This window comes from Vidua chalybeata, chromosome 27 (genome assembly GCF_026979565.1).
Source record: "Vidua chalybeata isolate OUT-0048 chromosome 27, bVidCha1 merged haplotype, whole genome shotgun sequence".
In the NCBI taxonomy this organism is placed as follows: Eukaryota; Metazoa; Chordata; class Aves; order Passeriformes; family Viduidae; genus Vidua; species Vidua chalybeata.
In genome coordinates, this window is record NC_071556.1 from 606,033 (window position 1) to 631,292 (window position 25,260).

Here is a 25,260-nt window from a genome sequence, read left to right on the forward strand (position 1 = left end):
CCCCGCGCTCTGGCTCGGGAGGCCCGCCCACCTTATTCTACAGTTGTGTCTGGAACAGAACTTTACACAGACGGTATGATTTGGCAATCTTTATATCCACAATACATCATAACCATGCACAAAAATCGAGTGATGTGTTTATTTACAAAGTGAATTGCACTAACACAGGAACCAAGAATAAAAGTAAATGAAAGGAACCTCTCTTCTGGGTTGCATAAAGGCCCACTACTATTTATAGCCTACAAAGCCCGATAGTCAACACTACCATGCATTATCTCACCAGTGTAAAATAGGAATTGCTGTTATTTATTGAAACAGTGCAGCCCTGGAGATACTCATTGCATGGAAACATTCCATAAATCACCAACTACATTTAAGAGTCTGCAAGTCAAGAGAATCTACCCTTCAGCCCCCACTTTACTGTGCTTTACTTGAAGGACAGTTAGTTTAACCTCCAATTGTCTGATTTTCCTTAGCTGAAATTCAGGCCCCTACCTTTAACACTGTTCTAGTTTTTTATGGAGGAAAAAATCTTCCCTAAGTGACTGAGCCGCTTCATTGGGATCTTCTCTTCTTCTACGGAGTCCAGAACCTCTAAGCAAGTTCTTCCTTCTGCTTGGAAGGGAAATGATCACCAAGCTCAACCAGAAACAGATCCCACCCCCACCTTCTGGAGCAGTACAGCACGCAGGGATCAAAGCACCAGGAGCAAAAATACCTCCTGTACAATTTTCCAACAACTTTTGTTAAGTAACTGATTCAAATACAAGCTCAGCCCAACCCTTACCATGTCCAGCCAAGAGCTCTGTGTTCACACAAGAGGTCACCAGGGAGTCACAGAACAGCACCCAAATGGGGGCATCTGGCCCCACAGGGATGGCCTCCACAGCACACACTGAAATATTTTCAACTAAGCAGCAAGCAGTCACCCATCAACTGGATCTTTACATTTATACAAGTATAGAGCTTTAAAACTTTCCTAGGAACCAAACCGCCGTGTTCCGTGCAGGCTCCAGTGAAGATCCCAGACTAACCGCCCTGCCTGTAAGCACTGACTCTGCAGGAAAAGAGGCTGGATTGATCTCATCTGTCCAAGGAATTTATTTTACCCGTTCGCTGTTTGTGTGCTCAGAACCAAGTCACTTTTATGTATGCATTTTGGCCTTCACCTTTCCCATCAGTAAGAGGAGAAGGCAGCATGACAGACTCCTACCTAATTCTGCATTAAAGGAGCTGTTCTAGACATCAGCAGGAGCTTCTGATGGTTGTGATACTGACACAGGTTGCAGTACTCAGGGCTTTGTAGTGTTTTCAATAGTTAAAGGAAAGTCAGCCTCAACATCCAAGTAAAGCAAGCAAAGCACACATTTGTTCTTTTCACAGGCAGCTTTCCTGTTATCAGGAGTTTACAAAAGCCAAACTTAGCCCTCAAAACCCTTGGTGCAGATGGAAGAGAGCTGTAACCTTTTTTTTTTTTTTTTTTTTCCTGACAGTAAAACTGAGAGACACACAGCCAGCAATGCTGTGGGATGAAGCAGTCAAGTTGAGGTTACATGCAGTCTGTAATTTCCACATCAGGAAAACATGCTTAAGGAGTCTGGGCTACTGGAGAGCTTCTCTGAATGTCAGACAGCTCTTGAGCATTTCCAGCTTCCTCAGGATTCCTCCAAGTCTTCCCCTCAGTAATTCCAGCACAGTAGTGGGCTGGGTTGTGGATGCAGTTTCTAAGGGGTGTACAATGTTTCATCAGGACACCAGGAACCCCAGATCACAAGCCTTTTCCTCAGGCTGTGCACAGGAAGATGGCCTAACCTGGCAGAACTGATCTACTGTCCTTTTTCTATTGTCACAAACAGCCCTGTGCTTACTCTGGGCAGGAGCACCTCAGACCCACAGAAGGGCTGTATCTCTGCCTGGAGAGCAGCACAGCAGCCTGGAAAAAGCCTTGTCTCATACTGAGGGACCACAGCAGATGAAAACCCCCACCCTGTTCCCAGTGCTCTCAGGAGCTGCATGGGTGCACACACCAACTCCCCCTGTGTGCCCCAGCAGAGGGCAGGAGGCCCTTCCCTGTCACACAACACAACAGATTGGTCCAAGGTCCAGCAGTGCTGAGGGGGCTTTGGACAATGCAGTTGTTCAAGAGCTCTTCAATACCCATAAACTTAACTGCACTTAAGCCCTAGACATTGACCTTTCACTGGGACTCTGCAGGGAAGTTTAGAGCCTTCCACAAAGTCAAAGACTAAAGACAATCTTTGAAGAGAAAAGCAAGTGACTAAACTGTTTCTTGGCTTTTTACACTAGGCCAGACTGATTCTAGAAACTTCATGTTAAGAGCAGGACTTGCAGAGTAAGCATGTTAATACATCACCCTGAACTAATTAGACTTAACAGTACAATTCCTCCTCATGCTATCCAGCTAATTTCTTTATATAAAAGTTTGCTCAAAAATTAAGGAGCCCAGCTCCACTAGTGTCCACTTGTTCTCAAATGAAATATTTTCAATACTTCAGAATTTTCCATTCTCTCATTGCCAGCTGTCTGAACACTGACTGCACATTATGTTCTGGTCTTGGACCACCAAAAAGGAAACATCCCAGTTCTCACCTTCTCTCAACAGAATGCTAGTGAAGCCAATACCAAGTGTCGAAAGTGTTCCTGAACTGGAACACCCTTAGGACAGAGCCCTGTGATGCCTACTGAGGGATTCATAGCCTGATTCAATGGGATCAGGCTGCAAGCGTGCACCCTTTCACCTTGAATGCAACCTCTAAACAAAGCTGAAGAGTGAAAGTGCCAGGCACCACGCGCATCCTGCACTGTGAGCTGGAGCACTCTCAGTGCATACAGTACAAAATTAAAGGCATTGGTCTGGAAATCTTATAAAAGAAAAGCCATCAGAGTTAACTGCCCTTAATTTTATTACATAACCAGACAGAACAGTTGAGACTGGAATGTCAGACTTCCTCTTCAAGCACAATTCACAGTTTCATATTTGCTTTGTATCAGTAAAGAAAAATCAACTCACTAATATGCACTTGGGATTCATCCAGTGAGGTACAGGCTCAGAACACAGAGCAAAAACTCACTGCAAATGGCTCCACAAGCCTTCGGAGAGCAGCAGATGGTCTCCAGCTCTTCCTTTAGATCATTTCACCCAGTATTTGCCATCAAACATTCAGTGGATACCGGAGGGGATACAAGTATGCAAGAGCTAGTGAGTGATGAAAAGCCATCAGAGATTTGCACAAGCAAGCAAGAGACTGACTACACAAAGTTGTGGTAACATTCTTCCCATTCAGCACAACGAAGAATTAGAGTAGTTAGCCCTGCTGATGACAAATCTGTTACATCAGTGAAGTACAATCATTTAAGAATTACAGTCTGCAGTTCAGTAAAACAGTAAGAAGAAAACAACAGGTTAGTAGTTATTATGTGAAATCCTAATATTATGCATTTTAGTAGAGGTCAATAGTGAAAGATCATGAAGAGAAAGTTCCAGATACTATGGATCTGCAGAAGTTTTACAAAATGTATAAAGTATTGTGTTTCTCTACAACAACCAAAACTCTTACAAGTGTAGGTATATATGTGACATGAAAATATTGCCTCACTCACTCAGACAGGGGCAAGAGAGATCTAGAGAAAAAGCAGCATGCCAAAAAAAAAAAACCAACCCTTGAACTAGAGCAGATCCTGCTTTCAGACACTACCTACAGTACAAAAGAAGCCTACTTGTACAGGCTGCAAAAGGTTTCTGAAATCAATATGCTGGCACTTACTGTACAATAATGTTAACTGATTAACATAAGCCATGAATAAATATTACGCCACTTCATAAAGCCTACACAGGCATTCATGGTGGCAGAGAAAGCAATGCAGATGTATTTCATTGTTCCCAAATAAAACAAGAATAAAGAAAGATTTCCCTAGCAGGAAACAGTAAACTACACAGCCAGACTAACTGTATTAGGGGTAATTACAGAATAAGTAATGTTATTTTCAACAGCTTTCTTATGTGTGTGCAGCCACTAAAATCCTCACTGTGAGACTTCATCAGGACAGAAAACAGAGCATTTGGCAAGATAGCTAGTTTAATTTCTCCCCCATGTTTACAGAAACAAGAAAAAGAGATATCTGACTATGGGAGGAAAAAACCTTGTCACCTAAATGTAGTTATTTCTTCAAGTGGTAGAGTCAAGTCCCATTGCTCCCCTCCCAGAAAACAACAACAACAAAACCAAACTGAAAAAAAAAACCCTAGCAAAACCAAAACAAGCTTATTTGATAAGAGTGTTTCATGGGATAATATCCAGCAGCAGATGTTCCAACACAAACATGTCTATCAGATCAGTGACTACATTTCAAGCCCAGAAGTCACCACATGGAAGGGGTTTCAGAGGCAGGGGGATGTTAGCCCTACAATTAAAGCTCTAATATGAGAGGAGAGATTTGGGAATGGAATAAAGGAGGGAGGAGGGAGTCACTGAATCACAGGAGATAGGAAGTGCACACAAGTTTCTAAATGAAGCACGGACAAAGTGGAGGGCACAAGAGTCGTCTAGAGAAGGTCACAGGTTCTGACAGCACTGGAGTTTGTTGGATTTCTGTCCATCGGTGGTTGGCGGGACGCTGATATCAACGACGTTGTTGCCAGGAGACTCATCGTGCGCAGACCGGTCGGCGATTTGCTTCTGCGACACAATGCGGTAGATTTCTGCAAGGAGAGCACACGGTCAGAGCCCAGGGGCACGGCCTCCCACAGGCACAGCGCCAGGCAAACTGTCCAACAACATGCCAGAGCCCAAGAAGGAGAAGATTTAACTTGAGGGCCCTAAAAGGGAATCTAGGCTAACCAGATGTGGTATGTAACATCTGGCTGGCATTCCAGTTCTGGAATGAATACAACAGCTGTCTGGAAAAGTTATTAAGACAAGAGTCCTCGCTGCCTTCCACAACAGCACTTCCTATCCCGTTCTTTTTCAATTACTCCATGAAAAGGGGGTTAATTAAAAGGGTTTTTTAATGGGAAAGGAGCAGGAATGCTCATTTCTAAAACAGGGAATCATTGTCTTTGTGATTAAAAAAAGTGGGCAGCATACACTAGTAGCACCAATCACCAGGATGCCGGGAAACCTTCACAGCAGCAACAAGTTACACAATGTCCACCTCCCCTCCTGGCAACCTGCTACCACCAAGTAACAGCAATGCTCCTCTCTGCAGCACATCAGTTTTCCTACCTATGACAGTAGAAGCTGCATGGGTCCATAAAGCCCCATGCTTCTCCAAATGAATTTATTTGACTCAAACTAACTTAATGCTTGAAAGCACACAAATCCAACAAAGCTGTAACCACTGAAGAGAGACTGCCAACTTAAAAGCCTTCACAAAAAAACTGTTTCAACTGCATACTTAGCAGAAGTCTTATAAGTGGAAAGGTTTTTTTAAATTACTTATTTCACTGACTATAAGCCCTTGTTCCAACTTCCCTCCATTGTGAAACAGGAAAAGGGCAAGTACTTCCCTGGAAGTCTGTGGTAAATATTACGGTCACATTCATACAGCCACAACCCCAAAACAGGAACACCCAAAGCCTTTAGTAAGGATTAAAAAATCACAGAGGACTGTGCAGGGCTTGTTTATGGGGATTTTTTGTTAGGTTTTTTTGGTGGTTTTGTTTTGGTTTTTTTTGGTTTTTTTAAGAATCTGCACTTATTTATGTTGTTTAAAATGGAAATCTTTAATTCAAGGCCAATCTTGTTGCCACTGGCTACCTACAGATCTTTGCTGAAAGGGAGAAGGAAGGTTGTTCAGAGGCTGTCACACCTTTTTCTTTCCTGCTCAGTACCGTATTTGAATTTGAGGTGTTCAGAGTGGTTGCCAAGCCCCCTTTGCTTTGGGGTAGCAGCTCTTTGGGGTGTTTTGTGGGCTTTTTTTTCTTCCAGTCATTAATGATTCCTCAAACAAGTAGCCAGTAAGGAAGCCCCTGTCCTGCTGTTCCCACTCTCTTCCAAGTCCCCTGTGGTGGCTCCCAACTCACTACTCTACACAGCACATTTTCCTAGGTTCCTTCTCCTCTCTTAGGAGGATGATTCTCCCTCAGGTGTAATCACTTTAGGAATAGCCTTTTCAGGACTCCTAAGTCTTATTATTCATGTGCCTATGCTACCTGACCGGACAATCTCAACACTTTAGGAGCCCAGGATGCTGTGAGAGAAAGGGGGCTGAGTTCAGTTTGCCCAGGCCTGACCTCAGCTTGAGTTGTTACAGCACTGTGGCTCTCCTAGAGTGGCCTCAGGCCAGCATCTCTAACCAGGGTCAGTGTCAGGAAGGGAAGACAGGATGGATGGAGACCATTGAACTACACTCAGATAAATATACTGTCTCAATAAAAATACTGTCTCAAAGTGCCAGGGAAGTTGCCTCAAATCTAGCCAAGTGTCTCAGATAGCCACAAATCTGCTACACAGTGTGAGACCAGCCCAACTCCAGCTCTGGGCAGTCAGCTCTGCCTCACAGTCCAGATACTTCACTAGTGGCTCTCTAATAACACAGATCTGCTGGGCACCAAATACAACCCATTCCTCATCTGTCAGGCTTTTACCTATAGAGGCAGCTTGGCTACCCTTTATTTCCTGTCTGCCTCTTCTTGGGCACCTTGGAGTCAGAGTTGGGGTTGTTCAGTCTAGAGAAGCAAAGGCTCCAGGGAGACCTTAACGCAGACTACCAACATCTACAGTCCCCCAAGAGAGCTGGAGAGGGACTTTGGACAAGGGCCTGGAGGTACAGAACAAGTGGAATGGTTTTCCACTGCCAGAGGAACAGGGTTAGATGGGATAGTGGGAAGAAATTCTTGGCTGTGAGAGTGGTGAGATCCTGGCACAGGGTGCCCAGAGCAGCTGTGGCTGCCCCTGGATCCCTGGAAGTGTCCAAGGCCAGGCTGGACAGGGCTTGGAGCAACGTGGGATAGTGGGAGGTGTCCCTGCCCATGGCTCACTGTCAACTTGATATCCATCAGAATCCTCAGGTCCTTTTCTGCAGAAGATGCTGTTGGTGCAGTGCAGTCACCACTCTTGCTATCAGCTGAGAACAAGAGTTCAGCAGTCTGAAAATGGTACCAGCCTGCTTTGGTGTAAAAGATACTGCAACATTTAACTTCCAGCATGGCTGGGGCTTCACTGCCAAGATTTTGTGCAGGCACGGAAGTACAGTTATTAATTCCTTTACAACAGTGCTGTTGCAATAGCTTGAACTTAAGAAACATCAGGAGATAGAAACCTCCAGGAGACAGAAACCCTCACCTGGGACAGAAAGGGATGTATGGGCTGGGAGGCAGAACACAAAGGTGAGATTAGAAAGCTTGCGAACTAACCATTGTTCCCAACACTCATTTCCAAAACATTCCAGAAACCTACAAAATGTGCCCATGAAGAAGATCCACCACCTCAGCTGCTCCTCTGAACCCATTATAAACCATACCTGTAAGGATGTTCTTGAAGGCTTCTTCTACATTTGTAGAGTCCAGAGCAGATGTTTCAATAAAAGATAAGTTATTTTTTTCTGCAATAAATAAGAAGTAGTTCAGTTAAAAATTTTAATAACACTTTATTTCATATTTACTTTGATGTTTTTAACTTTTATTTTAGGCCAAACCAGCCAGGGCACAGTAATATTTTTTCTTTTCCTTGTTGCACAAGGAACACCTTGGTTCTGCAGTTCAGCAACATTTCCTTTGCCCAAAGTGCAAGAACATTTTCCTCACTGCAGCCCTTGCTCAGTCAAACAACACAAAATACCATTCTCTTCTGGCTACAGATCACACCCAGAGGTATCTTGAGCAAGAGCCCCAAGCAAAAGCATATCAGCTGCTATAGAGACACAATTCTCCTCTGCAACCCCAAGAAGATCAACAGACCTATACTTTCCTAATCAGACCCCACTTCCAAATAACAATGACCCCCTGAAACCCAGTCTATTTTCTTCTTTCCTCTTACAATGCAATTTTTTTTTATTATTATTATTAAAAAAGAAAGTGATTAACACTCAAATATCATACCTAGAATGGTTCTGTACCACCTGCCCAGGAATACGCAAATTTCAGTACTGGAGCTTAAACAGTAACAATTTGACCATCACTAGCAATTTAAAACAGCCTTAGGAGGAAGTCCAGGGTCAAAAAGGAAGAAGCTAAACCAAGTGACCAAAGTCATAGACTATACGGGGCACCCACCAACTTGTTTTTCTTCTCTTAGATAAATGCCACTTCTCCTTCATCTGAAAATTTGAAATGGCTTTATTACCCTCAGGGTACTTGCTTACCAGCAAACTTCAGAAAGTGTGTATAAGTAAGCCTTGGTAATATTTCTAGAGGTATTTTAGAAGTTGTACATTTACATTCCACCTCCAAGCTTGACAGCCACACAAAAGCTGAATGACCCCAGGCCTTTCAGGACAAAAGAATATCTGACCAGTGCTCTGCCGGGTAAGGAAGAGAGAAGGAATGTAGTGGCAGCATCTTACATAACCCACTTGACTTCTCCCAACAAATGATAATTCTCAAGTCTGATGATCGCTGCATTTAAGTGAGACTAGATGACACTACTACATGCACCCATGCTCTAGAGCAGCAACCACCCCATCTAAGAAAAGGTTCAGCATTCATTTGTAGCTGTCCACATTGATATCTACTCAGTAGAAGCAGGTCTCCAGGAAGGAAGGATGGACATTTTGTATTGCAATATTTTTTATTTTTATTGTGATATTTTCTCTTCTAAATATTGCTTACTGTTTCTAGCCTTGTTAGAAGAAGTGTTTATTCTTCAGCTATCAGGCAGCTCAAGGACAGTGTTTCAAAAACATATACTATCACTAAATTTAAAAAACAACAGAAACTGCAAACTAAAAATGGCAAAGAAAATTCTCCAAAAAAAAAAAAACCAAACCAGTCACACATGCTAGTTAGTAAGTCAAGATATTTCATTATTAAAAAAAAAACCAAAAACAACAAAACACCTTAAATGTCTTTTTTTAGGGTTCAAACTAAAACTTGAGGTGAGAGTTGAGCCCTGGACAAAACAGTGTGATCACAGCAGGCACCATCCCCCAGCCCGAAGCCCCAGTCCACACCTGCGAAGGCCCTGGCCTCGTCAGTGGGCACGGCCCGGAGGTGGCGCAGGTCGCTCTTGTTGCCCACCAGCATGATCACGATGTTGTTGTCAGCGTGGTCCCGCAGCTCCTTCAGCCAGCGCTCCACGTTCTCATAGGTGAGGTGTTTGGCAATGTCATAGACGAGCAGAGCCCCAACAGCACCACGGTAATATCTGAAACCGTGAGGCACAGCCCTTCAGCTAGAGCTCTGTCTCAGCCACACCAACAAACAGGCCATCTAGCTCTTCTTTAATACTCTCCACTTTGGAAAAAGTTGTGCTAATGTAGATACTGTTGTTGGAGTGGTTTTGAAGCCTAAGACCAAGTTCCAAATGCAGCGTTTTTTCCTAATAGCATTTCTAAAAATCTCCAGTGTGTGTACCAAAATGCTGAAGAGCTTCCAGAAATCATGACTGGAAATGTCTGCTCCAACTGTGTATAGGAAAACTGACCATTGCAGAATCAGTACAGCTGGGAGGTTTTTGTGAAGTTACAACCCACCTTTCTACTAGGAAAATAGCCCTTAATAAAATGTCAGTATTTGTTCCTGATCCTTCAAATATCTCCTGCCCCTCTGACAAATTAAAGAGGGGACTCTGGGCTATATTGTCACTATCCACCAACCTCTAATCCAGGAACAGTTTGCTCCCTCAGTGCAGGTTTGGGCCCATTCCAACACAAGCCAAGGGCTCAGCTCAGCACAAGCCACTCTGTATCAGCAATCCTGTAACATCCATATCTCTCTTCCACACAATCCTACCATTTCTCCTCAGTTCTGCCAGCACCTGTCTGACATGTTGTTGAACTGAGTCAGGGCATCGAGTCAGGGCATCAAGTCAGCAGAAAACATTCTCTTTTCCCTGATGTTCTGCTGGCCAAGCAGGCTGAACTGGCGGAGTGATGATGTGTTGAGCAGCAGTTAGTGCCAGCACAAAGGAGAGGCAGGATCACAGGACTGCAGCTGCACTAGCTCCCAGCAGTAAAACCTGTTGTTGTTGACCCAGACTAGACTAGCAGTTTTTACAGCAAGAGCAAGGGTCAGGAAAAAAAATCTGAAAGTCACACTAACAGTTCCAGAAAAAATGCAATTTGAAATTGTCACTTACATCTGCTTCTGCATCCCTTTCCCTATAGACTGCTCCTTTTGGGCTTCAGGGTCTCCTGGTTTTCTCCCATCTTGACAAAATTCCCCTTACCTTGAGCTTAATGGCTCAATCTGTGCATGACTCAGAAACATGTTTTTACCTTTAAAAACTGATACACATCTGTAACGTAACAAAAAATCAACTCACTGACCAGAAAATACTCTGGAAAACCAGGCCTGACCAAAGGGTTTGCTTTTTGTCCTCTGCAAAATACTTTTGCCAGCATAGAAACAGGTACACCTCAAGGCACTCTGTGGATTAACAAGGTGCCATAGGTGAAAAGGTGCCATAGGTGAAAGTCCCTCCAGGGACTGTGCCTAATGTTGCACAGCCAGCACTGTCATTGTTGCCTTCCTACTCCCTGGCTATTCAATGTCTGCGCTCATGGACCCAATCTTCAGGGCTGTGATTAATTCAAAGTCATTGAGATTTCAAGGGACTTTGTGGCTGCAGGTTTTCCTAAAAACACCCTCAATCTCAAGACTGAGGAGGCAATTGAGACCAGAAGCCATGGGTGTTACAGTAAGCCACCATATCTAGACCAAGACTTGATTCCAACAGTACTCAGCTTCCATCTGAAATGACACTCACTCCACCTAACAAACACAGCACATTCAACACAGACAAAAAACTAAATCCCAAAACTCAAACAGAATTTCCCACAGTTTTAAGTTGTCATTTGTTTCTATAACAGTTACATGAGAATCTAAAATTACCTTCATTATATTAATCAAGAGAACACAAAAGTATTTGCTATTGTATGACTAGGATCCACACTGAAGTCTGTCACAATGACTTTGTCATGTGTGCCAAGTATGTTTCACTCTCTACCCCTACATTTATTTGCAGCATCTCTGCTAGAATTCTGTTGAGCAAAGACAGAGTACTCACGCTGAGGTAATCGCGCGGTATCGCTCCTGGCCCGCAGTATCCCAGATCTGGGCTTTTATTGTCTTCCCATCCACCTGGATGCTCCTGGTGGCAAATTCCACTCCAATGGTGCTCTTACTTTCCAGATTGAACTCATTGCGTGTGAAACGTGACAGAAGATTACTTTTCCCAACTCCAGAGTCTCCAATCAACACAACTGAAAGCAGAGACATTATTTTCACAATTAATTTCTCGTATCAGCACTGACCCCACGCGACAGTGCGGCCTGGCAGGCAGCATCCGCCAGAAATGCACAGTCAGATAACACAGGAGAGACAACACAGACAACACCACAGTCTTTACTATGCACAGCTTGCTTCTCCAACCCCAGAAGAGCCCCAAGTTCTTTTGTGGTGAGTAGCTGCCCCGTCCTCAGAGGTGAAAATGAGAAATTGCTACAGCGACTGTCAAAGTCAAACAGTGCTTTGGAAGCCCCAAGCACTGCAGCAGGCAGAGGTAAGACATGCCCCTCACACACTCAACCTTTGGCACAGGAATGCTACAACCCACATTTTAAGAAACACTACAGGCAAGAACAGGTCAACAGGCCACCTGTCTGCCCAACAAAAGCCTTTGTACAGGGTAAGTGTACTCTATTTTTATAAAAAAAAACCAAAAACATGGTAAGTAAACAATTATTTGCAGTCCCTGTTAAAATCATATAGGGTGTTTTATTTCAATAATTTAGTTAATAAATATGTTCACCACAAAAGGGGGAAATCAGGAGACATTTCGTACTACAAAATAAGATACAAAGCAAAGCAGAACTTCATCCAGCAAAACAAGTTGTAGGAGACTGCATGAGAAGTAAGAGATGAGCTAGAAACCTCTGCCTCCACACATGGTGTTGCCATGATAACAGAAAAATGTAAGTGCAGACAGATCTTCAGCACACAAAGCCCAGCTTTCCTGAAAGGAATTGTGAAAACAAAGATACATCTTGTGGCAGGAGGTTCCCTCTACTTTTTGGCTTATAGATGAGAGCAAGAAACAACTACGAGAAACACAGTTGAAACAGCTGAGCCATGCTCCCTTCCTCTCACAAACACTCTTATCACATACCCTTTGGAATTCAAGTGTCCTGGCTCAAGCAAAAGGAAGAAAGTCAGCCAGCCTCTGTGAGCTTCTTTAACCTTGGGAATATTTCCTACTCCAGTTCTAAGTACAGATTTGCTGATCTTCCTCATTCATATGGTCTGCTTTTCCTACAGAAAAGCAGACATGGGCAAAAAACATTCCCAATTTCCTCCCAGCAACTACAGAAGAACCTTCTCATTGCACACTTCCAGAATGAGCTCACCAGTGTCTTCCTAGGGCCAAGGATCATACTAGTCTTTTAGTGCTGCTACAGCTTTTCTCTGCTCAGGCCATTGTTTGAGGATGGAGCTCTGGCAGCGCCCTGCATCCAGCTCGCTGCCACCCCACCCCTGGAGCACATTCCCAGGCTGCCGCTGGACCCTGGCTCTCTGCTGCAACAGCTCCCGAGCTGCACAGGGGCATTGTGCTGGAGAGTCCCTGTGCAGCTCCTCTGCCTGAGAGCACAGACAGACAATTGTGCTAGCACAGCTGAACAGGCAAAACACAACACAGGCAGGAACGGGCAGCCAGCACATCGTGGCAAGGCACCACAGCTCGCCACCCGGGAGAACTTAAACCAGCTCCTCACAGTGCTCTGCTTTCCTTGGCAAACATCCTAAACGATTTTTTAGGGTATGAGACCAGATAAATTAAAAAAATATTTTATTACAAGTTCTAACTATAGGATTTTTTCAGCTTTATTTTTCAGACAAACAGTTTTTCATCACTAATTCCATGGGACCTTCCAAGAACAGGCGGAGGTCACCCATCTTGCACAGGGATCTGCTGGCTGGAGTAGGCTCTATCCTACAGCAAAGCCCTGACCATAACCAAAAGTAAGAATATCCACCACACAAGCTAGACCAGATTGGAAGACCCCTGAGGCTTCCAACTGTTTCCGAAGGGAGTTATCTTGATTTTGCAGCTGGAGAAAGCACAGCCTTTCTACATTCTAGCCATCTCCCAGGCTCTCGCATTTCAAATGTGTCAATTTGGGGCATAAACCATGCAAATGGCTCTCAGGTCATTAACTTCATCTGTCACTGGAAGAAAATTCCAGGGGTCCTGGGCTCCTTTGGCTGGTTATTCACAGGCTCCCTTCACCGTGCTGTCCCACATTCCAGCAGAGCTTCTAGGAGAGCATTTTTCAGAAGTTAAAGGAAGGCAACCAGATCCCAAGTCAATAAAGAGCATTCCTAGAGTTTCCATGTGCTTCTTATTAATACTCAATCTTGAGCACTAAAAGGGCATTTTCACTTTCAGGAGAAAGATGCCAAGACTGGGGGCCCCACATGCAGAGAGAAGCCACAAACTTATTTTCTACAGGAGCTGAGCAAGAAGAGACCTTCAACATTCTGGACTAAGTGATTAGATCTTGGGAAAGTTTCTAAATTTGATAACAGGCCACCACACAGTATTGCCTGTTCAAATTCAGAAGTCATGACAGAGAAGGGAAAAAAGTTCCAAATGACAGCTTAAGAGTCTGAATACTCTCTAAACCCATCTCACCAGAACTGAGGAAGTCACTCTCAAAATGCCCCTAAGGGCCACATTGGTGATGAAAAGATGCACAGGTTTGATCCTGGAAGTGACATGAACCAATAACCAGCACCAGCCACCTTCAGATGGCTCTAAGCACATAGACAAGCCTTGCACAGTGTCCTGTTTATATCCTGAATCCTGCTCCTTCAGTATTTCCCGATCTCCTCTCTCCTCCAGCACCCCCTGCCACTGTGAGTTATGCATCACCGCCAAATTACACATCCATCAACTCAGTCACCACCCTCACTCTGCTTCCTGTGTCTATAATATCCAGAACTACAGCACAATCTCACCCCGAACACCTGCCCTGTATATTAAGATCCTTGCACAAAACAAGCCAAAGTCAGAATTAAAATTCCAGCGCCATACATCATTGGTAAGAAAGGGAAAATAAATAGATCAAGTTTATGACAGAATTGTAAATACACTCATTTATTAATCTGGGAAAAAGAATATATACTTTTGAGTGATTAAGAATATTAAGACTCCCTCTAGCAGAGACCATCTAACCAGAGTCTGTGATAAATCTGAAGTACATAAGGTTGCCAGATATTGGTGACTAATAGGATACACATTTGTTTTTAATAACCACAGCCTTAGTTACGTGGAGACTAATCAGAGCAGTCTAAATTCCCACAAAAGTAAAAGAAAACTCTTTTTCCCTATGGCTGATTTTTCCTGCCTTTTTCATGAGCCAGCACACATCTGCACAACCTCAGATTTAATTTTTAAAATAAACACTGATAATAGCTAATCTTCTCGAGGGCAAAACTAATGTGCAGATCACATTTAATAGGTAAAAGGCTTCCAACATTTTCAACGGCTCTTCAAGGGTCATGAATTCAATTCCAAATCAATGCATTCAAAACGCATCCTGAAAAGTCCCTGCTTTTTCACCATCCCTGCTACAAAACTAACTGGGAATAGAGGCCAGAACTGCCAGCTTCACTTGGCTCACATCACTGAGCACAGCCACGAGCTCTTCGCAGTCTCACTACCCCACACAGCCCTGCACACACAGTTTGGCTCCTTCCCCCAAAGGCTGGCTCAGGCACTTGGGTAACAAGTAATATTTTGTTGTGATCAATAAAATAAGCAGTTCTGTTGGGATGCACACAGAAAAAAAGGGAAATTGGGAACAAAGAAGCACTACTTCAGCAGAGCAGATTTGACTATAATCACTCACATTCCCAGAGTGCTCCCAAACCTTAAGTTAGTCATTGCCTGCCACATGCTGTCCTTTGGAAACAGGTGGCAGGGGAAACAGTCAAGCGTTAAATTTAATAAAAATAAACCTTCCCAGACTACGATCCTCCTATATAATTATTTCTACCTCTGACTACTACCCAGACTGACAGAACAGAGTTTAGAAGTTATCTATGTAGCTAAGAAGGGGCTAAACCACAAACCAACCAACGTCCTGGACATCATTACGGCAACTGTCCTTGATGTTTAATTCCATTACTGAAGGAGGCAAAAATAAAAGGCAGGAGAGTTGATCCCACAACAGAGCCGTCATCCCACTTGGTCCCATTTATATTATTTTTTGTCTAGTCCCAAAAAGCCTCAGAAGAAGGAAAAGATAAATAATCAAACTCACAAAGAAACCCTTCTATATCTACTTTTTTTTTTTTAGAAATCCATACAATGACCCCTCCCAAAAGACGCACAGAAAAGGACAATTCTCTCATCCGCTTTTTATTAAGTGCTGCAAAGTGTGCCAGCATCACCACAGCAAAGATCTTGACCAAATGGCTTTAGGTTGAGTCTCATTCCAAATATATTAAAAACACATTTCAAAGCAAGTATTTTTAAAAGACAAATGCATTCCCCCTAGCTAATTGACTATTCAGAAAAAGAAAAAAAATAAGTACAATTTTTAGGCTTTCAAGTTCCTGGCTATTAAACCACCTGGGAAACAGACTTCAAAAGGAAACTAGACTCAGACTGCTTATTACATTTTTACAGGCTGGTTGTGTGCTTTATAGGAAAAGAAGAAATAAGGGCTTTTTTTCCTCCATTGTCCTCAAAATTCAACCCACTGTAAAACAAATAAAGCAAATAGGCAAATAAATCTATAAAATATTTCCCACAGATGAGTAACTGTTATTTTCTTTGGTCCACAAGTTCAGAATCACTGCTGCCCTTGTGAGCGTCCAGGTACAAAGACATCAAACGCCTGGGAAATTGTCACAGCAGCAAGTGACCCCCAGAGCCCTCACAGACCACCAATGGCACCATTAGCACTGCCCCTCCCAAGAGTGAACTCTTGGGATAAAAATCATGTTTCAGCCACTCTACCAACAGTAGATCTGGTGCAAAACAGGCTGGGAAAGCAAAGATGAAGGTGCTCCACCCACCTGCACCGCTCCTCGGGCCTCACAGGCAGAGCTGTGGGCTGCTCCGGGAAATTGGTCAGCTTGAGCCTCTGGACAGGCAGAAAGCCGGCCTGGGGAAACATCCCACGGGACAGAAACCCCGAAGATATCCCACGGGATGACACCCTCCGGCTCTCCCCGGAGCCAACGCAGGAGGAGCAGCACCGAGCCCTCACAAGAGCCCTGGACATGCCACAGGAAGGGCAGGGGCGGCAAACACCCTTCAGCACAACCACTTAACACCGCCACGGTCCCAGGCTCCCAGTACCGGCGCTCAGCGAGGACCTGCGAAAGAGCCTCCACCGAAGCTTACGGTTTTGCAGCTCCGACTCGACACCGGGCGATCCCCGGACAACCACCGGCACCGCCAGGCACAGCCCCGGCCCGCAGCCCGCCCGCTGCCCGCCGCGGCTCCGGTCGCCCCCGGGGGTAGCACCCAGCTGCTGGCGCGCGGCCTACGCGGACCGGGACGGGACTGGACGGGGCGGGGCGGCCCTTGCGGCTCTCCCGCCGCTCCTCCGGGGCTACCCCGGCTCCAGGCCAGGCCGGGGGCCCACAAGGCCGCCCCGCGCACCAAGGCCGCGGCGGACGCCCTGGGCCCGCGCGGACCGCTGGTCCCGGCCGAGACCGGCGCGGTGCGGCGGCCGTGGCCCTGCTGAGCACGTACCTTTAAACAGATAGTCGTACTCGTCGTCGCGGGTACCCATGGCGATGGCGGCGCCGACCCTCTGCCTGCCCGGCACCGACCGCGGCCCAGCCGGGGAGGGGCGCTCCCGCACGGCCCAATCAGCGTCCGCCAGAGACCGCAGGAGGCGAGCGGTGCAACAGACCCATCAACAACATCCAATAAGCGACGGGAACTCCGCTGACTGGCGGCGAACGCTGCCCAATCGAAGGCAGGCAGCTGGGGAGGGGCGGTGCTTGGGTGCCCGAGCTGGGACACTGAGAGATGGGGCGGGGGCGGGGCGGGGGCGGGGTCGGGGGCGGGGCGGGAGAGCCGGGGTTTGTGTGAGGGCCGGGGCGGGGCTGCGGGGGCAGGGCGAGTCTGTTCGGGGAGGGGGTTACACCGCAGGGAGGGGCGGCCCTCGGAGGGATGGGACCCTCCCGGTTGGAGTGGGATCGCTGGGAGAGAGATTTCGCTCCGTTTGAGAGTCACCCCCGATCGCTGGGGCATGGTGTCAGCTCCGGGCGGGGGGGACAACCGGCCCGGCCCGGGGGTCAGCGCAGCACCGGAGCCGGGGAACACAGCGGGGCAGGCCTTCAGCCGCGCCCCAGGACACACGGCTGCCGCCCGAAGCCCCCGCCCCAGCCCCCTTGCTTCCCCCTCGGGCTGCTCCCGGGCTCGCTCAGCGCTCTCGGCCCCACCTTCCTGCTAAACACCAGCTGAAAAGGCTGTTCTGGCAAATAAACGCCCTCACGGTGACACAATTGCTCAAGGAAAATATTTCCCCCTTTTTTTCCTGGCACGGCTCTAGGCAGTTTCCTGAGCGGAGTAGTGACCAAAGCCAGAGGCTGCGGCCACTCGGGCAGTGACGATGGGACACCCTTCGCCTCGGTTTTGCGGGCTCCAAGTGGGACATTCTTCACCTTCCCGACGGCAGAGTTGCAGCAACTCATCCTGGGAGCGCTGTCCAGGCTGCAGGACCAGCTTCACGGAGCCACTCGGGAGCCCAAGGGTGTCCCTGCTGCCCTGGTGGCCTCCTCCTCTTGACCCCGTACAACCTATGCACACTTGTGTCCCATTACTGGACTGACATTTTGGTTGTTGTTGGACAAACCCTGGCAGGGAAACTGGTGACTCCCTCCCTCTGTGATGTGCAGAGAAGTGGCTCTGCTCATCACACATTTCTCTTTCTGGGTTGTGCTCCTCACAACAGGTCTGCCTTACTTCTCTGGAGGAGTGTTTATCCAGCTAAAGGATTAGTGCATCTGCAGGAGGGAGGGAGCAGCAGCAAGACTGAGACAATGGTGAGGGAAAAGCTCTGGCTTTGGACTTATTTTTACTGGCCTTGGGAGATGCTCAAAGTGGGAGCAATGTCAGGGTGGGGACAGATTCAGACCCTCCAGGCTCTGTGGCACTGAGCTGCTCTCAGCTTCCCCCAGACATGTGAACACCTTGGACAGGTGGGACCATGGTATCCAAAGGGTCCCATTTCCAAAAAATAAGTGCTAATAAATTAGTGGGGGCAGACGAAGAGGCAGCAGCTTCTGACAGCTTGGCTGGGTGACACCCAGGCTGTCAATGACCCCGGCTCTGAGAATGGGCGAGAACCAACATGCTGCAAGCACACTGCAATCCCACTGCCAAGGTATCTAGGTATCCCTGTTGCATATCAGGCAATTGAAGCAGTAGGGAAAGAAAGCCAAAATTTCATAGAACCTGCGGTCTAGGAAAGACACGGTCTAGCAATGGTTTGGGCCAGTTGTTCCTCTGTGACAGGCAGCAATTGCTGAAGGGTTGGGGAGGGAATCTGACTGGGTGTTAGAAGAGGGATGCTGTCTTGGGGCAGTGTAGGGTCAAGCATGAGCCCGTAGTCCCCATGTTCTTCACATCCAGGAGTCCCCCCAGCTCGTGGTATGTTTTGCATTGGAGAATCAATGTCATTTCACCAAAACCAGATGTGTGTCACTGATGGGGTAATGCAATTGCAGAACCTTCCACATGTCCTCAAATTGGACACAGGCCATCAAGCTTCCAGGGCAGTAGCCTGAGGTCCCTCCTGGGTCAGCAAATTGGTAAGGAAACTCCCCTGTCAGACCATTCAAATCCTGCTCTGGGGGTCCCACTGGCACTGCCCCAGACTGGCACTGCTGGGATCAAAGCCCCTTTGCAGCAGTGGCTCCAGTGACCCCACAGTCCCCAAGTCTGACCAGTTCCTCTCACCAGCTCCGCCCCAGGTTTCCCACAGCACAGTCCCAGACCCCAGTTCCTCTGTGCTGCAGCGACACTGAACAGCTCCAGCTGGTGCCCCTGGGGAAGGATCTCAGACAAAGCCCCCCTGGGCTGTGCCCATCCTGATGCTGATGTTTAGCCTGGCTCCTATTCCTGGCTCCTGCAGAATCCCAGGGTGACTGGCCACGCCTCATCTGGCTCCCTAGGGCCCCAAGACCTTGGTTAGGCAAAGGATCAGTGCCAGGTTCCAGCCCCTTGCTGGGGTCTCTGGCCATTCCCCCCACTCTGAGCACAAACTGCAGCTTGCTGCAGCTCCCTGAGCTGGGCACTGGAGCATTCCACAACAGCCCTCCCTTTTGTTTTAGTGGAGCACACCTGCTAATATATTGAAAGGAAAAAGAAAAAAATTTTCAAGACATTTGAGTACTGCCCTTATATACAATATTATCACAAGGAAAAAACATAACAGATTTAAGGCCAACAGGGTGAAGTACAACATAGACTCCTGTGCACAAATACTTCACGAAATCACAAAGGATTCTCAGAAGTCAGTTATTTATCAACCTATTGATAACAGAATCACAGAATCATTAAGGCTAAAAAAGACCTCTGAGACCACCAAGTCCAACCTATGATTGAGCACCACCAAGTCCACTAGACCAGAGCACTGAGCACCACATCCAGTCTTTTCTTAAACACCTTCAGGAACAGTGACTCCAACACCTCCTTGGACAGCCCATCCCAATGTCTAATCACCTTTTCTGTGAAGAAATTCTTCCTAATGTCCAATGTAAATGTCTCCTAGTGCAGCTTGAGAGTGTTCTCTTGTATCATAGCATGGCTCCCCGCTGGGTAATAATTAGCATTGCCTCCATGATTCCAGAAGGCTAATCAATCCCTTTATTATACTATACTGTACTATACTATACTTATTAAGAAACTCATCACCCTTACAGACAGTCTGATACAGTTTGACCTAATTGGTCCTTGAAATCCAAACACCATCACCATTGGCCAATTAAGAAATCACCTTTTGGTAAACAAATCTCCATAACACATTCCACATGTTCACAGCAACAGGTGCAGCAGGTGAAGATAAGAATTGTTTCTCATTCTTTTCTCTGATCTTCTCACAGCCTTCCCCAGGACAATGCCTAGGAAAGTTGTGCCTGCAGCTCTCTCTGGAGAGAGCTGCTGCCACACCCTTGTCCTGTTGCTGGCTGTCACATAGAAAAGCCCAACCCCGACCTGGTTCCACCCTCTTGTCAGGAAGTTGTGATGAGCAAGAAGGTCGCCTCTGAGCCTCCTTTTCTCCAGGCTGAGTCCCCTCAGCTCCCTCAGCTGCTGCTTATCAGACACCTGCTCCAGAACCTTCACCAGCTTCGTTGCTCTTCTCTGGACTCATTCAGCACCAAAATGTCCTTCTTGAACTGAGTGGCCTAGAACTGTGCACAGAACTCAAAGTGCTGCTTCACTAGTGCTAAGTTCAGGAAAAGAATCACTTCCCTGGCCCTGCTGGCCACACCTTGGCTGGTACAGGCCAGGTGCTGTTGACCTTCTTGGCCTGAACACTCCTGGGCTCATGTTCAGCCGCTGTTGACCAGCACCCCAGGCCCTTCCCTGCTGGGAACTTTCCAGCCACTCTACCCCAAACCTGCATCTCTGCAGAGGATTATTGTGGCCAAAGTGTAGGACCTGGGAATTGGTCTTTTTGAGCCTCATGCTGTTGGTCTTGGCCCATCAATCCAGCCTGTGCAGATGCCTCTGCAAGGTCTTCCTACCCTCTGGCAGATCAACACTCCCAGCCATCTTGGTGTCATCCATGAATTTACTCAGGGTGGGCTCAATCCCCTTATTCAGATGATCAGTAAAGATACTGAATAGGACTGGGCTCAACACTGATCACTGATCACCACTAGTGAAAATAATTGAATGGGTCATTTACTGGTTGTTTGACATGAGAAGAGTGTACCAAATTTTTCTTACCTATAACTTTAACAGCAAAATAGGAACACAGTAAAACAGCACATGACCCCTCCTATCTAGGTCCTAATTTGGATTTTCTACAGAATACCTTATTTAAAATTCTATCTCCAGGCTGTATATCATGTACCTGTATTTCAGGGGGTTGAGTTGATAACACTGGGCATACTTGGTTCTTTGAACCCTTTCTGAATATATATGACTGTTCTGGTTTGAAAGCAAAACCAGTGAGAGACTCCAAGTCAGAAGTACAAATTATTGGGAAAAGAAAAAAAAACCACAAAAATACATGCAATGATACAAAAGGAAGACCACTGACAAAGTCAGAATACAACCTGACACCCCTTTGGCCAGCGTGCTGGTAGCAGTCCAAATTGGAGTGGCAGATGTGGTTGCTGTGTCTTCTCGGAAACCTCGGAAAGGCTGCTTTTCTGTCTAGAAATCCCTGGATTTATCCAGGTGGGAATGCCTAGCTTCTCTCCCTGGGCAGAGCATCTCACAATGGGCTGATGTTATTTTGAGTCACAAGGTGTGTTCTTAATCACCTGTTAAACAGAACTGGCTCCTGGAGAGTGTTATCTCTGAGTCATGTGGCAAGACATTGATGGGCCCATTAACAGGAGATAAGGAAAACTGTCCAGATGCAACTGCTACTCGGATGGTAATAGGAAACATCTTGGTGCTCAGTCTTGGACAATGACGCACTGGGTCAATCTCCGTCCAATAAGCTGGTCATAGCTGGTATATAAGATCCTGGCATAGCTAAGTGCCTTCCAAAGAGAATTTCTGTTTGTGTCAGCCCTATGGCTTATCACAGAGTATTCTGAGTATCCCACAGAGCCAAATGTAAGGCTTCTGGACCTTTCAGATTAGTGTGCATGCATATTTTCACTATCTTTTCTTTTAATGTTCTATTAATTCTCTCTACTTCTCCTGAAGACTGTGAGTGATGTGGTATATGTAATTTCCTCTCTCTCCCTAAAGACTTGTACAGCTGATGGATTATATTTGCTGTAAAATGAGCACCTCTGTCTGTTTCAATATGTTGTATTGCACTAAATAGTTTATTTAGTTGTTCTGCACTGGGTGTTTGGTATCACATGGTCTCCCCCCCACCCCTCGCCCCTTAGCCTCAGGTGTGGTAGTCTCTCCCTAGTCTGCTCCTCCCCTCTCTTCACCTGTATCCCAATGGATGTGGCCCCTCAGCTCCGCTCCCCTTTTCCCTGGGCTCAAAACCCCTCTGGACAGCACCGTCGGTCTCTTTCCTCTTCTGGACGCCACCAGACGCCTCAGCCTCTGTTACCTCCTGAGGCATTGCCTGGATCCAAGGTGGCTCTTAAAATAAACAAGATTTTAGTCCCGAGGAGAAGAGCGCCTTTCATCTTTTACTTTTGTCCTTTGTAAGATCACCCCTGCATTCAGGGGTTCCAATTTTACATCAATAAGCTCTGGAACCCTGAGTATGAGGTGTAACTTCCTTTAGCCAGGCATTTACTACTCCTCCCATGTCAGCCCTTCATGTTGGAAAGGCTCCTGTCCAGCCTGGCAGCCTGATCTACCATCACCAGCAAACTCTTGTCCCCAGCTGGAGGTGAAGTGTCCATAGTATCTGTGCAGCCACTGGAAAGGGAAGCAGGCCCATGGTAACCCTCCTACCTCTGAGCTTGGTCTGTTACATGAGAGCTTTGGGCAAGCTGAGCAGCTATTAGTAATTTATTTTGCAGCAGCCTAAGTTCTTGGAGCTGCCCACACTATTTTCCCTCCATGGGCTTTACCCTGAAACCATCTGACCACAGTTACTAAACATTTCTTTGGCAGACCAGTTTTTCTCCAGCTGACCATATTCCCTCATCATTTTGAGTTGCCTCCCACTTTTCCCATCCTCTCTTTCCTTCTGTTGAGCCATCCTTCTCACAGATAGTTTGAAATTCTGTCAAATTGGACCTTTCACTCTCAACAGCCATTAGATAGTGTCACTGTGCCACATCATCCCAGAGACTGCCTAGCTGTTCCTTCACAGCTGCATCAGCTGGGGCATTGCCTCTGCCAACCCCTGTAATACCTCTAGTGTGGGCTGGACAAGGTACTACAGAAATTTCTGTAGGGAATTGTTCAGCTTCTAGCAAACTGTGTATTTCTTCTCCATTGGATACTCTGCTGATGTGAAAAATCCCTGCTCTTTCCATAACATTCCTGCTGCATGACAAACACCAAAAGCATATCAAGTATCAAATGTATAGCTGTTAACTCAGTTCCCTCTTCCCAGATGTGCAGCATGAGCCAAGACTGCTCCCTGTGTGCTCCTCCTTGCTAGGAGTGCTAGTGCTCCTCTGTTACCTGTCCCTGGCATCCCCACAGGTGGTCTACCCAGACCATCACTGTCCTTGCAGGTAGCAGGATGAACTAGATCTTGGTTATGTGAGGGAACATCATCCCTTGCTCAGACTGGAGATGTGCTTCTCCATTGTCAGGTAGAGGCATTCGGCTCACTAGATTCCAGGTGTTGCATCTTTTTAAGAGGATCTGCTGTTAGGAGGATTTGTTATTGTGAGAGCTGGGGTTGGATACTGTTCCAACAGTATCTCCACCTCATGTGGGACATGGACTGTTGCAGGATGTCCCAGGATGAGGGGGTGGCTTTCCTCTAAGGTTGTTGCTGCTACCACCACTGATTTATGACGGGCTGGTGCTCCTGCTGCAACTGGATCCAGATGAACTGAAGAATGTGTGACCAGTCTCTGGTGGGTCCCACTTCCTATATTACTACTCCAGTGGCCATTTCTGTATGTCCAGGTGCGCGCGCGCGCACACACACACACACACACACACACACACACACGTATATATATAACTTTTTTCAGTAGCAAAAATCTTTTCCTTCACTGAAGAGGAAATACAAAGCATTAGGCAATGGAACCAGTTTCCTGCTCAGAACTTTTTGCCCATGTCCTGAAAGAAAATGAAAGTTTTCCCAAGTTAATAGTGTCTTGGTTTGAAAAGCCAGGTGTCTGCTAAGGAAGGCAGGAGCCTCCCCTGAAATGGAAAATTTGGAGCCTCCCTCCAAATTGTTATAATTTTGAAATTAAGCGGGCTCTTAGGTAAAGATATGGGAGCAGGAATAACAGTTCTTTATTAGGAAAGAAAATAAAAATAAAATAAACAATGCAGCAATACAAAACAACACTGACAGAGTCAGAATAGGATCTGACACCCTGTGGGTCAGGGTGTTGGTAGCAGTCTAATTGAAATGGTGGCTGCAGTCCTCCTGGAGTGTCAGATGTGGTTCTGTTGAAGCAGTCATCCTGTAGAAAGGTGTAGTTTTCCTCTGAAGATCCAGTGATGATGTAGATGGGCCTGGTCTTCATCTGGGAATCCAGTGGGAAAGGCTGACTGTGGTCTTTCAGATTTCTGATTATATCTAGCTTGCAATGCTTGGCTCCTCCCCCTGGACAGAGCATCTCACAATGGGATGGTGTAATTTTATCAGTCATGCAGTGACACTCAATGACCTATTAACAGCAGATGTCTCCCTGAGGGAGGATGGGTTGTGGAAGAGATAAAGAAAGCTGCCCAATTAACAGAAGATAACCGCCTCATCAATAGGAATAGAATACACCCACCATTTCCAACCTAAGACAAATAGAAATAATATTCGTGTAAGAAAATTTTCTGCTGCTTTGCACATGCCACTAGTCCCAGCCACAGGTTATGCCCTCCCTTCATGAATAGAACACAGCAGATCTTCAAGAACAGCTACAACAGTCCTCCTTATTCTGAGGGAAGTCTTCAAACATTACTTGTATGTTTATCATCCTTTCACCTAATATAAATGTATATGGAGAAAAATGTGCTTTTATAAATGTTCTTTTAGAAATATACAAAAATACCAATGTTATAAGCAAGTGCATGTCCACAGGGAATCTCATATACATAAAAAAATAAAGTGGTGTGTGAGCTGACACACACCTGGAGAACATGTTCCATGGTATTTCTGGTTTACACCCCAACAATCCATTCAAATAGTTACAACTAAATCTGAATTCACAAAAAATATAAGTTTTCCAGGAAAACTGACACAAGCAGCACACTTTTGGAAGCTGAGGTGCCTCTGGATGCAGATCTACCCGAATCTCCCTTTTTGAGGAGACTCTGTGTGCACAGT

General features: G+C 46.2%; 1 protein-coding gene across 1 annotated transcript; it reads right to left on the reverse strand.

Moving 5' to 3' along the window:
* Positions 1-74: 74 nt before the first annotated feature.
* Positions 75-17,018, reverse strand: RAB11B (RAB11B, member RAS oncogene family). Its single transcript, XM_053965743.1, has 5 exons — positions 16,890-17,018; positions 11,187-11,382; positions 9,130-9,323; positions 7,483-7,563; positions 75-4,720 (listed from the first exon to the last, which is right to left on the reverse strand). The coding sequence occupies exons 1-5, from the start codon at positions 16,927-16,929 to the stop codon at positions 4,575-4,577; spliced, it is 657 nt and encodes a 218-aa protein (XP_053821718.1). The 5' UTR covers positions 16,930-17,018; the 3' UTR covers positions 75-4,574.
* Positions 17,019-25,260: the final 8,242 nt, after the last annotated feature.